Here is a 15,118-nt window from a genome sequence, read left to right as displayed (position 1 = left end):
ATCAATCAGAAGATGTTATTAAGAATGTACATTTCCAAAACATAAAATATTTTTGAATAGCCCTCCAAAAGGCAACTTACTCTTATTGATTGTTTTTTTTTTTCACTAAAAGATTATAAAACAATCTTTTAGCAAAACATGTCTGTGACATAAATCGTTTTTTGTTTTGTTTTTTCGCTTAAAAATGCATTATATATTGGGGGGAAAACCCCTCACCACAATCATAAACAGGACAAAGGAAGCACAACAAAGTGTTTTGTTTTTTTTAAATGTTTTCTCACATTTTGTTTTTATTCTAAATGGTATGATATGTGACCAGTGCCTACAAAACCCCATGTCCAGAAGCAGTTCTCATCACACTCCAATGTCTAAAGTCTAAAAAGTAATATAAAATTGAACTTTATCAATATTATTTCTTAACAAAGTAGTAGGCATATTTATTTCATTAACATTAAAAATATATATTTTGAAATGTTTTTAATGTTTCTGGTCATTGAAAATATGTCCATCAGACTTTTTTAAATCTGCAAAAAAAATCTAGAATAATTTAGTGCAGCTTTAACTCAAAGGACCTCCTTCCTTCCTCCTTGTTCTTCCTGATAGCATGAGAACATCTTAGGTCTTGGGAAGTTTTTAATAATACTTTGTATTACATATAAAATTACTAATATGCACATGTCACAACCATAGCGTGTCAACTCCAAAATGACAAAAAGTCAACATTTGAATAAAATTTCCTGGAATATACAGTAGCATTGATTTATATAGATTGGCTGAACCATGACCAACAGATGATTAAAAAAAAAGCATATTCATACATTTTTCAAAGACTGCAAATTAACAAAAAAAAAAGGAATCCATCATGGATTTGTGTGCTGAATTCAAAATCAATCAGACTCACTATGTGAGCGCCCTCAACAGATCAACATGCACTTGTTTTTCAACTTGAAAGGAAAGAGAAACTGCACATTTTAAAACTCTATTACATGATTTAATTTGCACCAACAACCACACACATCAATCTGAATATTTTATTAAGAATGCATATACATTTAAAAAATATAAAACATTTTGAATATCCTTCCAAAAGAAAACTAACCCTTATTGGTGATTTTTTTTCTCTCTGAAAGATGATAAAACCAGATAAAACAAACTTTTAGCAAATTCGGCATAAATAGTCTAACCTACAATACATGAGTGATTCTTGAGATCAGGGACAAACATGTCTGTGACATGAATCAGTTTTTTTAAGCTTAAATATTTTTTTTAAAACCTAACCACAATCATAAACATTGTTGTTTTTGTAAAGCTTATGGATAATCATAAACAAGCATGCTTTAATGTGCTTATCATTAGATGAAAGAAAACAAACTTTCATCCATTTGTAATTTGTTGGATAAAAACATTACATCTGATGAAAATCTTCATTCACTTCTTACATGATTGTCTGATGAACATTTGCTAAATCTGGTTTCAAACCTTACATTAAAAACTCATGATGAGGACAGGACAGTCACCACATGCCATACAAATCTAAACTAATTAATGTGTAAAATTAAGCTTTGTTTAAACATAAAGTGTGAAAAAGCAACTCTTTAGAAAAAACCCCACTGAGACATAGCATTAACATTCACGTTTCCCCATTGTTAAGATTTAAAATCCCTTTTCTCAGGTAGACTGGTGTATGTTTGGTCTAAAAATAGATTTCAACCCATCATTCACTTCTTTGCCTTGAGCTCAGCAATAAGATGTTTCTCATTTTCCTCAAGAGTTTTGAGGAAGATGTCTTTGTGTTTTCTGGCAGATTTCAGGGGACCCAAGTAGAGCTCTCTCATCTTGTCCTCATCGGTAGGTATCAGCATGATTTTTTGATAAACTCCATGTTGGAGGACTCCTTCGTCGAGGAGGTCATCCAGAATGGCTTTAATGTTGCTCACTCTCCTAATCAGGATTTTTCTATGTTTATCGACAAAGTGCTCATCTGAGGAAAGAAAGAAAAATGACTCCATGACTGATTAGATTTGATAACATGACGCCTACTTGAAACATTTTTTGATACATGTGTAATTCACTCACTGAATCATTTTTAACTGCATGTGAGTCCAGAATGAGCACATAATGGTTGTTTAAGCTAACGGGGATAAAATAAAGCACAAACATGACCCACACAACAGTGATTTAGAAGAATAGTGTCCTATCAAGTACTTTGATGTTTCGAAAAAATAGATATACTTTCAAAAAGTGGACTTATAGTTTTGGATTAAAACTACATCTGAAAGAATAAAGTCTACATCTTACAGTCATGAAATCATGAATTCTCCAAATGCCATTGTGTAAAGCCATCATATTTTAAGTTGTTTGTGTGACATTTTGGGCCAAAAACAGGAAAAGAAGACTAATACAACTTAACGCTAAATATGAAGCTCGGAGACAGTTAGCTCAGCTTAGCATAAAGACTGCAGCACGGGAGATTTTCAAGCTAGAGATGCAACTTTCTTTCCCAATTCCAAATTTTAAAAAGTCTGATCTGCAAATAACCTTTTTTCTTGCAAGTCTGATTTTCTTTGTTTCTAACAACCATTACTGTCAGCATACGCTTTTCTTTCATGGAAAATTGAGATTAGATTCTTCATGATAAAAAATGTACTATTAAATAACTTACATTCTCTCCCAAACTGAAGCAAGTTACAAAACTTAAGCAAAAAAACCAAACCCAAAAAATGAAGAAATAGAGTGTAAATGAAAAGTTGTTAGGCTCGGCTGCCCACTGTGGTATAAAAAGCATCTTAAATAGGGTTGGCCAATGGACGGTCACGATGACCGGCAGCCTTCCACCACTGAACCCAACATCCTGTTTGAAATATTCACTCATGCATGTGTGCGATGTGTAAGTTCTGTGTGTGTGACTGTGATGTTACTCTCTGGGCCACTTTGTGCACAACTAAATACCATCATGCACATGTGTGTAAATTACATTTAACTGGTAGAAAATGATTATAATTAATGTTCTGAATGCTATGTAAAGCACCTTTGAACAAACAAGTTATAACATGTTAATTTGCGAGCTTTAAAGATGCTGGTCGCTAGATTGTTTTAACTTAATTGGCTTGCTGTTTCCCTTTACTTCAGTCTTTATGCTGAGCTAAGCTAATCGTCTCCTGGCTCTAGCTATATTTTTAATGCACAGATTCGGACAATTGGACAAGCCGAGTGAGAAGCATTTACTGAAAAGACATCACACTGCCTGTGCACTCACCTTCTGCTGCTCCAGCTGAGGGTCCCGCAGCTGGAAAAAATGAAGAAAAAAAAATGTTCATGCATACATATATTTTTCCTTACACACAGCAAACAAACTGCTGTTTTTATGGTAAAAATGGAGGGAATATACAGTAGGTCCAGACTTGAAATGTTCTTGCTACATTTAATATATATATTAATATATATATATATATATATATATATATATATACACTCAGTTTCATCACACTGCCTGTGCACTCACCTTCTGCTGCTCCAGCTGAGGGTCCCGCAGCTGGAAAAAATGAAGAAAAAAATTGTTCATGCATACAAATATTTTTCCATACACACAGCAAATAAACTGCTGTTTTTTATGTGAGGGAATATACAGTAGGTCCAGACTTGAAGTGTTCTTGCTGCATTTAATATATATACGCTCAACTTCATCTTCCTGGTTTTAACACAGATTTTTTTAAAGTTCCCTCATTGGATGCTATTCTGATGATTCTCATCTATTATTTTCTTGATGCCAACAGAGCAAAACCAACATGTGTGGCACTTAACCACAAGCCCATTTATTCCTACTGGAGATGTAAATAAAATGTAGTTTCTTTTTTTCTTTTTAAATGGCACAAAATAAAAAAGCCAACCTTAGTGAAAAAACACATAGTGCATCTGTTATGGACTATTTTAAGATGAAAAATAGTTAATATAAACTTTAAGTAGCTAATAAAACAACAATGGAGCTCTGTGGCACAAGGGAATAAGCTATATTAGACTTTGACTACACAAAGTGTGTTAAAAAGACCAAGTCAGTTGTTTTTAGACTTTTCATGGGAATTGTTGATGATAAGAAAAATATGCTATATCACCAGACCTAGGTTATCCTTTAAGATTGCAATTTTGATGCAAACATTCTGTAGGACAGCTCAGTGTAAAGCTTTATGTGAACTATAATATATATATATATATATATATATATATAATATAAAACTTCTCTTAAATGCCTGTTAGAAAAAAACAGGAAAAAAGGAAAAAAACTCACTGTTACGGGAACCAGATGTTTATAACAGTCCACTTGTGTCTGCAACTGCAAAAATGAGATTAGATTTAAATAACAGAATTCATGTGAGACACATTAACAGGCCTACTGTGACTGGTTTTGCAAACTGGGAAGTCGTAGGTTTAGGCCATAAGATTACTTAAACTATACTGTACATACCCAAGTCACACGTAAACACACATTTTCATATGTTCAAAGTTTTAGCTTATGTTGGACAAACTATAAGAGAAACACACGGGAAAAAATTGCAATTTACAGGAAAGGCTCTGCTCGAAAATGAAAGTATAAAAAAAATGCCATGAAGTTTAAGCCTTTAAGTGTACACTCAATCTGATCTCGGTGTTATGTAACTGGACACGTCCCTGTTGTCATCAAACCATCAACGCAAAATACTTACCGAGTTGCTCTGCCAACTCGTTGCAGCCAATCTCCTCCAATAACTCCTGAACCACTGGGACAACTTTGCGTTCGGTGAAAGTTGAAACCAGCACGTCTACGACCTCCAAGCGGCTTTTACCTTCCACGCTGCTGAGGAGGACCTGAGGCGGTTCTGTGCGGTCCACAAGCTCGGAGCGAAAACTCTCAAACTGATCAACTGAGAGTTTGTCCAGCGTGATTTTCAAAGACTTTTTGATGGTTTTGGGGGCCATTTCTCGCCTTTACTTTTTCCCCGATCAGATCTATGAACACACCCAACTCCACCGCGTAAAAGACAACTGCCGCGTTTTTTCTTCCTCCTCTTTTTTAAAGTAAGAGATGTGGTGCTTTCAAATGCTGTTGTAAATGTTACAGCCTCGATTCCAGAAAAGTGGGCGGTTATTTGTTCATCCTAGGCCTACATATCGCCCTATTAAAATAATCGCCTAACTCATTTTTTCAAGTTTTGCAGGAAACACAAAGAACTTCACCAAAAGTGTAACATATGACATTTGTTGATAATTTCACTCAAAAAGGATGTAACAAAGGATGGCTATTGGCATAGTAATAACACTGTGTGTAAATAATGTAACTTAAGAGAAATAAATGACTTAGGCAATTTTTTGAACATGCCTTTGTGACTTAAGCAAGATATGGTAACACTTTATTTTGAAGGTGTCTACATAAGAGTCACACAAGCCTGTCACTAATGTACATGACACATCCCATGACACGCTCATGTCACTCTTATGTAGACACCTTCAAAATAAAGTGTTGCCATATATTGCCTAAGTCACAAAGGCATGTTCAAAAAATTGCCTAAGTCACATTTTATTTTGACTTAGACATAACAAATCCGCTTAAGTCACACACTTGACATAGGCCATTATCTTAAAGGGGTAAAATCACATGATCTGATCAACTGAGGATGTAGGTGATTTTACCATAGGTGGCCAGCGTCATGAGGAGATGAATTAGGCAAAACAAACAATTTTGACAAAAAAAATGACTTAGGAGATTATTTTAACAGTGTGACCATATTTTCAGCGGTGGAAAAAGTATTCAGATCCCTCACTTAAGTAAAACTACCAAGACCACACTGTGACGGTTGTCATCAAACTCCTCCCTCAAGAGTCTGACACCCTCAGTCAGTGGATTTACTGTATATGTATATATATTATTGTGTGTGTGTGTGTATATTGTATATACTTTGTATACGAATTTTAAATTTGTTTTCGTTCTATGTTCCTATTTTATCTTATTTATTGTATCATAATTCTTAATATTTTTGCACTGGAGACTCTGTAAGGAAAGCAATTTCCCCCTGGGGATTATTAAAGTAATTCTGCTTCTGATTCTGAAACTACTCCACTACAAGTAAAAGTCCTGTGTTCAAAACCTGAAGTACTGCAGTAAAACTGCAAAAGTATCAGCATCAAAATGTACTTAAATTATCTAAAGAAGTGAGGACAGGCCGAAACTCTGTCACTCTGTTGGTTAAAAACTTATTCTGGTCCTTACTATGTGGGAAGTACACACACACACACACACACACACACACACACACACACACACACACACACACACACACACACACACACACACACACACACACACACACACAGACAGTGGAGAGACCATTATGCTGCAGCTTAGATAAGCCCACATTTACACCCAAAAATGGCCCCAACTGAACAAACACAGCACAACCTTGGTGTCAAGGTTCAAAACTAAGCAGGTTGTGTTAAGCGATTTTATATTATTGTTCCAGTATTCAATAGGGTATTTATAAGCCTGTATACAAATAAAGACTAAAAAAGCTGTAACAAGAACCAAAAAGGCTCAGCATATATAACTCTGGTTGTTGGATTACTACATACCAAAACACTACTACGAAACTATCAGACCTCTCAGGTCAGCTGGTTCAGGTTTTACTGGTTGTTTCCAGAGTCAAAGCTAAACCAGTGAAGCTGAGTTTCTCTTCTATAGGCGTGTTTCAACTAAGTACTTTCTGAGTACTTTTTGCAAAGTGGCCGAGTGTTTTGGCAACACCCACTAGTTAGTTCCCCCTGGCCTCTGTTTCCATACAGGTACTTTTGCAGCAGGTGACCAACGGAGTTGAAATGTGACAACAGACCGATGCAGCAAGCAGTACTTGCAGTACTTTGGTTTCACAGGCGAAAAACACTTTAAAATATAGTTTAATATACAGTACAGGCAAAAGTAAGGCCATGGTTTTAAATAGACAACCCTTCATTGTGTGTAATTGCACACTGTGAGGAATCCAAAGGTTGGCCGGCTGTGACACGTAGGCTTGTTAAACTTGTTAAGAATAGGATTGGGAGGGGTTTAGTGAACAGTTGATCCAGGTATTTCCAACTGCATTTGAAGGCAACACTTTTTTTCTTTAACCACACAGTCTTAGGAAGATTTTTTTGTTTGTGACATTGGGCTACATGAACATTATTAACTTGACTAATGCATTACATATCAACATAAATAAACCCCCTTTTCACCGCAGCTCTTATGCTGTAAATCATGCTTTATTGTTTTAACAGTACGAACACTCATAAAGGGCAAATGTATTTGTATAGCACCGTTCATACACAAGGTCATTCAAAGTGCTTTACAGAGGCATAAAATACAACAGACATTAAACGCTTTAGAAGCAGCATTAAAAGAAGAATTGAGCTATAATACTAGGACAGTAAAGGTGCTTTTTGAAGACAATGAAAAGGATTGAAACAAGCAATTGAAAGGATTCAAAAGATATCTATTGTTTTTAAAAGAATGCTCAAAACAAACAAGTAACTGAGATACCCTGATATCCAGATCGTGAGCCCATTCAGTGCTTTGTAAACAAATAAGTATGGAGTGCATAACATGTAGGTCAAACTAGGACAGTAAGGTCAAACCAGGTAATAATTAGACCCAGGAAAAAAAAATCTAAATTTTAAATAAAAAAAAATGGAGTGTAACTACGTACATTTACTCAAGTGCTGTACTTAAGTACAATGTTGAGGTACTTGTACTTTACTTGAGTATTTCACTTTTATGTAACTTTATACTTCTACTCCAATACACTCTGAGGTGAATCAGGTCGACATTTAACATAATCTATCATAATAATCTAATCATAAAGTGGGGCCATTCTGCATAATAAGTACTTTTACTTTTGATACTCCAAGTACATTTTGATGCTGATACTTTTGCATTTTTACTTGAGTAAATATTGTTTCTAGGACTTTCACTGTAGTGGAGTAATTTCACTGTGTGGTACCAGTACTCTTACTTAAGAAAGACATCTGAATACTTTTTCCACCACTGGCTGGGACTTTTGTTTGTTTGTATGAATGGACAACATCCATGCAGGAGTTCAGTAGTGCAGTGTGTGACCCCCTCAATGCCCCCCTCATGTGTCTCCTGCAGGACACTCCAGTCAGTAGACTCAAAGCTGTCTTGAACTGAGTTTTTGCAGAGGGATCAATTGTAGTTTAGAGTAATCTGATGCTTTTTACTGTATTTGTGTCTTGCATTGTTTGTCTGAGTTCTGGGTTTTTAATGTTCCTAGCTATAGTTGAGTTTAGAGCTGCAATAATAGCCAGCAATTATAAATGCACAAGTCATTTTTCACACAAAAATGGCAGGAAATTACATTTTTCAGTTTCTCAAATGTGGAGATTTCCCAATTTTCTCAGTTTTATATCATATTAAACTGAATATCTGTGGGCTGATAAAAACAAGGTATTTTATGACCCTTTGGATTTTGGGAACATAAGCGGGCCATTTTTTCCTGACATTCTATGTCTTAAACAACTAATTGGGGAAGTAATTGTCAGATTACACAATAATGAAAATACTCGTTAGTCGCAGCCCAAATTGAGTTTCTGTTTTGCAGTGTGTTTTGTGTAAATGTTATTAGGTTTCAGGTATTTTTAAAGCTCTTTAAGGGGCATTTGGTTAATGATACAGTTGAAACCAGAAGTTTACATACACTTTATGAAAAGACGCATATGCTTTTTTTCTCACTCTCTGACATGAAATCAGACAATCACTTTTCCTGTTTTAGGTCCGTTAGGATTACCAAAATTATTTCTATTTGCTAAATGCCAAAATAATGAGAGAAGGATTTTTTTAGACAATTTTTTATTACTTGCTTCAAAGTCAGAAGTTTACATACACTAACATTATTATGCCTTGAAACAATTTGGGAAAGCCCAGATGATGCTGTCATGTTTTTGGAAGCTTCTGATAGGTTTATTAACAACATTTGAGTTAATTCGAGACACACCTGTGGATGTATTTTATGGCACACCTGAAACACACTGCTTCTTTGTGTAACATCATGGGAAAGTCAAAAGAAATCAACCAAGATATCAGGAAGAGAATTGTGGACTTGCACAAGTCTGGTTCATCCTTGGGTGCAATTTCCAGATGCCTGAAGGTGCCACATTCATCTGTTCAAATAATTATACACAAGTATAAACACCATGGGAATGTCCAGCCATCATACCGCTCAGGAAGGAGACGGACTCTGTGTCCCAGAGATGAACATGCTTTGGTCCAAAATGTGAATATCAACCCAAGAACAAAAGCAAAAGACCTTGTGAAGATGCTGGCTGAAGCTGGTAAGAGTATGTTATTATCCACAGTGAAACGAGTCCTGAGACATGGGCTGAAAGGCCACTCTGCCAGGAAGAAGCCATTACTCCAAAAGAAACATAAAACAGCCAGATAACAGTTTTGTCAGACCACAGGACATGTCTCCAAAAATTAAGGTCTTTGTCCCTGTGTGCATTTGCAAACTGTAATCTGGCTGTTATAATAATGTTAGTGTATGTAAACTTCTGACTTTGAAGAAAGTAATACAAAATTGTCTAAAAAAATCCTTCTCTCATTATTTTGGCATTTAGCAAATAGAAATAATTTTGGTAATCCTAACGGACCTAAAACAGGAAAAGTGGTTGTCTGATTTCATGTCAGAGAGTGAGAAAAAAAGCATATGTGTCTTTTTATATAGTGTATGTAAACTTCTGGTTCAACTGTACATACATGTTCCTTTACTAATAAACATTAAACATATAAATAAAACATAATGCAGGAAAAGACTGAGACAGGAAACACCCAAGAAAGACTTTTTTTATTTAGATAAAAAAATATAAAACATTGATCAATCTTTCAGGTTGGTTTCTGCAGACGACCCACTTCTCATTTCAATAACATTCGTGCTGAGTTCATCCAATATGGTGCAAAAATATCCACGTCCTGGATGAGAGCACACAGGCGCCGACACATCAACTGTTTCCCTGAGGATAAAGATATCGGCTCATTAATGATGATGTGACTGTAATTTTCTTCATTTAAAAATGTTGAGAGAGGATTAACAGCCAAATATCAAGAATGCCACCTAAACTAATTCAATCTAACAAATGTGCTGCTAGTGAGTGGGAAGAATTAAATACAAAATTAATACAAGTGGCTCAATATTTAGTGGACAGATGTATACCTGTATTTGCAGTTTATGGAAAGTAACTAAGTACATTTACTCAAGTACAATTTTGATGCCCTTGGAGTTTTTCCATTTTGTGTAACTTTATGCTTCTACTCCACTTCATCTCAGAGTGAAATATTGTACTTTTTGAGTTATTTGAGAACTTAAATTACTGGTTACTTTACAAATTAAGATTATTGCGTACAATGTCAATGAATAAATTTGCATAAAATTAATTTGGAACTCCTTTTTGTCATTTTTCATGCAAAAACAATATTTTATAAAAGCTTCCAAATGTGAAGATTAGATGCTTTGTCCCTTTAACAATTTGAATTTGGCTTTATTTTGAGGTTTCGCTTGACACCTTTTGGAACTAAGTACTTTGTAGACATAATACCAATACAATAAATTATACATTAACCAATAAGTACACCATTATGATACAGTAATTAAATAAATATCTATGATTCCAAAATATAATAAGCAGCATTCTGATTTGACACCATTCTCCATAATGAATACTTTCACATTTTGGCATTTTAATGCTCATACTTTTGTCCTAAAGTAACATTAGGAATGCTTACCTTGTCCTGCTATAATAGGCAGGCCACCTCTCAAAACGAGATATCTACTGTCCTCCATTTGTCTTACTGACTGTAAAATAAAATAAAAAGAGAACAAGTGTTTAATACAACTGACTGATTTCTTGCATCAAAAAAACCAAACCTGTAATAATAGACACAAATGGGTACTGTTTCTGCCACTTGCTTTAGTCGTGAAGTGTTAAAAGTCGGAATGACAAGAATAAAGTCAACTTTTTGAGTTGGTAAAAGTTGGAAAGATATTCACAGATTTGTTGTTCCTGTGTCAATAAGTCATGAGAGGAACATTGTTTAAAATCTGAACAGTTACTGCAAGCTAAAACCTGATTTTCATCACTGTCATAAAATGAGCAATAACCACAATATTTAAGTGTAGTAGAACTAAAAAAAAAACCCGACACATAAATGAGCTATTCTTGGTAGTAGGCTAGGTTACTACGACTACTGGCAAAATCTGCTTTTATGTAATTTATGTGAACCTTTTAGACATTCAGTATTCAGTCAAATTGAACATGACTAATATTAAACATGTATGGCTGACTACAATTTCAGCATTTTCTAAAACTTTAGCGACTCAACTTTAAGCTTCACTGTTCCGTATAGCTTCCATACGGCTGTGTCGGTGAAATAACGTTGCTGCGGAGTCGCAGACCTGGGTTCCAGTGTCTTTAGTACGTAGCTAAAACCCTCATTTTCCACAGCGTTGTATGGCCTCAAGTCTTTGCAAATGAAGAAAGTCGTGGATTGTGTAACTTTTTTAGTTAGTTTAGTTTAGTTCAAAGTCAACAAAACGGTCATGAACGACACACCACTAGTTGTGGATTTGTCAACATTGTACTTCAGCTTTATTCCTGACATTTCTACCTTTTTTTCCTCAACATTCTATTTCAACTTTTTCTGGTCTTTTACATTTTTTCTTGACATTGGATCAACTTTATTCCCGGCTTTGGAAATTTTTTCTCAACATTGCATTTCGACTTTTTTCTGGTAATTTCAACTATTTTCCTCGACATTGTATTTCAACTGTTTCTAATTTTCCTCGACGTATTTCAACTTTTTTCACAACATTGTTTTTCGACATGTTTCTTCTGGTAGGCTACTTTTAACTTTTTCCCCCTCTACTTTGTATTTAGACTATTTCTGGTCATTTCGACCCCCCCCCCCCCGTAATCTTCTTCCGTATAAAAAGAAAAGTAAAATAATCAGGAAATGTATGCATTTGTTGTTGTTGTTTTTTTATATATCTGAGCAGAAATCTGACTCCAGCTTATGTTGCAGTTAAAGCAGAAGTAGGAAGAGTTGATCTCACCAAGCTCGCTTGCCTCATCGTTGCAGCGGATCTCTTTCAGGATCTCCACAGCCACCGGAAGAGCTCCTCTCTCTGTAAAAGTTGTAACCAGGACGTCTGCGATTTCCAAGCGGGTCTTTCCTTCGACCCGGTTGCGGCTGACCCGCGGTTCTTCCCTTCGGTCCAGAAGCTCGGAGCAGAACCGCTCAAAGTTCTGCTTAGACAAATTCTCCAGAATGTCCGCCAGAGCCATCTTTATAGTTCTGGGAGGCATTTCTTTACCCGTTTATGTTGAGAGATCTTAAAGGTCCTGTTCGGACTCCAAGCACTCGTTTCTCTCTGGTTCACCACAATGAATGTACACGGAAGGTCTACACAGTGAGGAGGCATTCAGGGCCGCTGGAAATATCGAAATTATCAGTTATCAGACGCCAATGCTCCAACGTGTGTTTTTCATTTGCTGCTCTTTTTACATTTTACTGACTGTAGCCTTGTATTTCACTGCAATATATGAGTCCTGCAGCTCTATGGAATCAATTAAACAGTTATGACATAAATCATGATAAAAAAAAAAAGTGAGTTGAATTTCTCTGATAATTAAAAAAAAGTTGAATAAAATTGAATTTATACAAACACTTTTCCAGGTGTCCACAAGTGTCATGAATAAATATGCTATACATATTGAACTACATTTTTACAAGCACCCCTGTCCTGTCCTCTCCTCACTGCTCTGTGTAAACAGCATGCCGTTCAGCCTGATTTTCGGTGAATATTAGTCATGTGAACGTTTGTCTCAGCAAAATCAAACATGGTTTCACAGTGTCGATGAGGTGCAGAATTTAATGTTTTAATAGGACCTAGTTATTCCAAACGGTTTATTTTTGGCGACTGTTGGAGCTATTTAGTTATTTTTAGTATTTAGTTGTCTGTTTAGTTTATTATTAACAATGAGTATTATTTGATTATTCTAGACGTTTGTTTATTTTGATAATATTTTGTTTTGCTAGTTAATTGTTTAGTTTAATCATCATTATTGTTTAGCATATTTAGTTTACATATTATATTGTGGGTTTTATGGAATTTGGATTGGCACCGTGGGCACCTGAGGTTATATAGGTAGGTAGGTTGGCAGAGGGCCGTCATGCACCTGGGTGGGCCTATGGTTTTTTACCAGCGCGAAGAGAGGCAGCAGGAGCCATGTTTCTTTGTTCTTTTGTTTGCTTGCTCGCAATGGACAAAATAAACCTTTGGATCTATCAATCATGCATGGACATCACCTTCTTTGCCTGCGTACACCACACGCTCATGGTGCATCAGTGGTATTTTGATTAAGTTTGTTTTAAGTTTAATTTTGTTATTTTTTCGGACAAAATTGCCACTACAAAAAGTAAAAAACCCGCCCTTGGACTCAAAGGAAGGATCCCTCATCACTGGATAAGTTGGATCTTCTTGGATATTGGATTGATGAACTGTACGGATTGTTTTATTCATCGCCTTTTGGATTAAGCATCAGCGGGAAAACGGCTTCCAGCCGGATCAACAAAGACTCAGCCTTCTCACATGAAACTGGTACGTGATACGACTGCTGTATTGGAAAACAGCCAAACGACTGGAGTTTGGAAGTCAGTGTTTCACAATCAAGTTTATGAAGTTTAAGAAGTTGGACGGCGCTGAATCGCCGCATGCAAACATTGCGCAGTACCATTACGCACCACTGTCGGAGACTTCATTCATTAAAGAAGAGGAAACCCCGACTGCAACGTCACTCATCAAGTCTTGTTTGTCCCTTTAACCTACCGATTTGTCTGATTGTGGATTTTGATTGCTGTGTAACAAGCAGTTTAGAAGAAAAGAGGAAATGTCCGATGTTACGGCCAATGATGCTGGAACGCCGTCAGCAAAAAGAAGCGTTAAACTCACTTCTAAAGGCTTGTGCTTCTATACGAAAACGTGTCAAGAAAAAAGGAATGCAAAATGCAAACAAGCTAAACGATGTGTGGAAAAGATCCGTGCGCTGATGGAGTCAAATGAAAATGTGATTTCAGTGAATTCTGAGCTTGCCAAGTTTATCCATTGTTATGAAGACGCCAATGAAATGCATGAAACTTTTATGAGTCTACCTTTGCCACAAGATGAAGCGACAAGACAAAGTACGCACTTTAAGGAAAAAATGATGAAGTTTTGTGATTACACTGAGAGGGTGAAAGCCTGGCTGTCTGAGAGAGGCTATCCATACGCGCAGCCAAATAAAGACACTCCCGATGACCAAAGCGTCGCAGATGAAATTAACCCCGAAGACAGTGCTTCTAATGTGTCCAGTGTAAAAGTGAGCTCTGTAAGGACAAGCTCCCAGCTATCTCGGACCTCCTCTGCATCTTCTGCACGCATTCAAGCCAAGGCCGACAAAGCAGCTCTGATTGAACGTGTCGCCGCATTAAAAAGGAAACATTTAATAGAGGCTCAAGAGGAAAAATTGAGGAGAGAAAAGGAACAACTGGAACTCGAAACCGAGCTGGCTGTTACAAATGCAAAGCTTCACGTCTTGGAAATAAATTCATCGCAGTGTGGCTCAAAACGTTCTGATGGCATGAACTCTTATTTTGAAAGGAATAACTCCCAAAGAGCAAATGCATTAAATCCTGACGCTGACGCCTTTGTACCTGTCACAATGGAGGAAAAGGTTAATATTACTGCTGTGCCTGATGCAATGTCACAACCACAAGTTGTTCGGCCCAAACACATGGGTGGAATTCTGTTGAAGTCTGATGCTCCAGTTCAAGTAAAACAAGCTGTTATTGAAAATCAAGCAGGACTGGTGCACCCTCAATCCCACTCTGTGACTGAAAACTATCAGAATGACATTGTGAACATCATGCAAAGACAAAATGACATTGCTTCTCTGTTGGTCCAGCAAAATCTGAGCTCTGTCCTTCCAACAAGAAATATCCCTGTGTTCGATGGAGACCCACTTCAATATAGGTCTTTCATCAGAGCTTTTGAGAATGGAGTGGAGGAGAAGA

General features: G+C 36.3%; 1 protein-coding gene across 1 annotated transcript; it reads right to left on the bottom strand.

The window, feature by feature from the left end:
- Nucleotides 1-615: 615 nt before the first annotated feature.
- Nucleotides 616-12,644, bottom strand: LOC131976028 (apoptosis-associated speck-like protein containing a CARD). The gene is given in 4 exon segments (XM_059338900.1): nt 616-1,981; nt 3,503-3,532; nt 4,283-4,327; nt 12,120-12,644. Coding segments are annotated over 4 exon segments (591 nt in total). The 5' UTR covers nt 12,373-12,644; the 3' UTR covers nt 616-1,718.
- Between the last annotated feature and the right edge of the window lie 2,474 nt (nt 12,645-15,118).

Source organism: Centropristis striata, chromosome 8, assembly GCF_030273125.1.
Source record: "Centropristis striata isolate RG_2023a ecotype Rhode Island chromosome 8, C.striata_1.0, whole genome shotgun sequence".
Classification (NCBI taxonomy): domain Eukaryota; kingdom Metazoa; phylum Chordata; class Actinopteri; order Perciformes; family Serranidae; genus Centropristis; species Centropristis striata.
The sequence above is the reverse complement of the archived record's forward strand: the minus strand, read 5'-3'. Positions and strand labels throughout refer to the sequence as shown.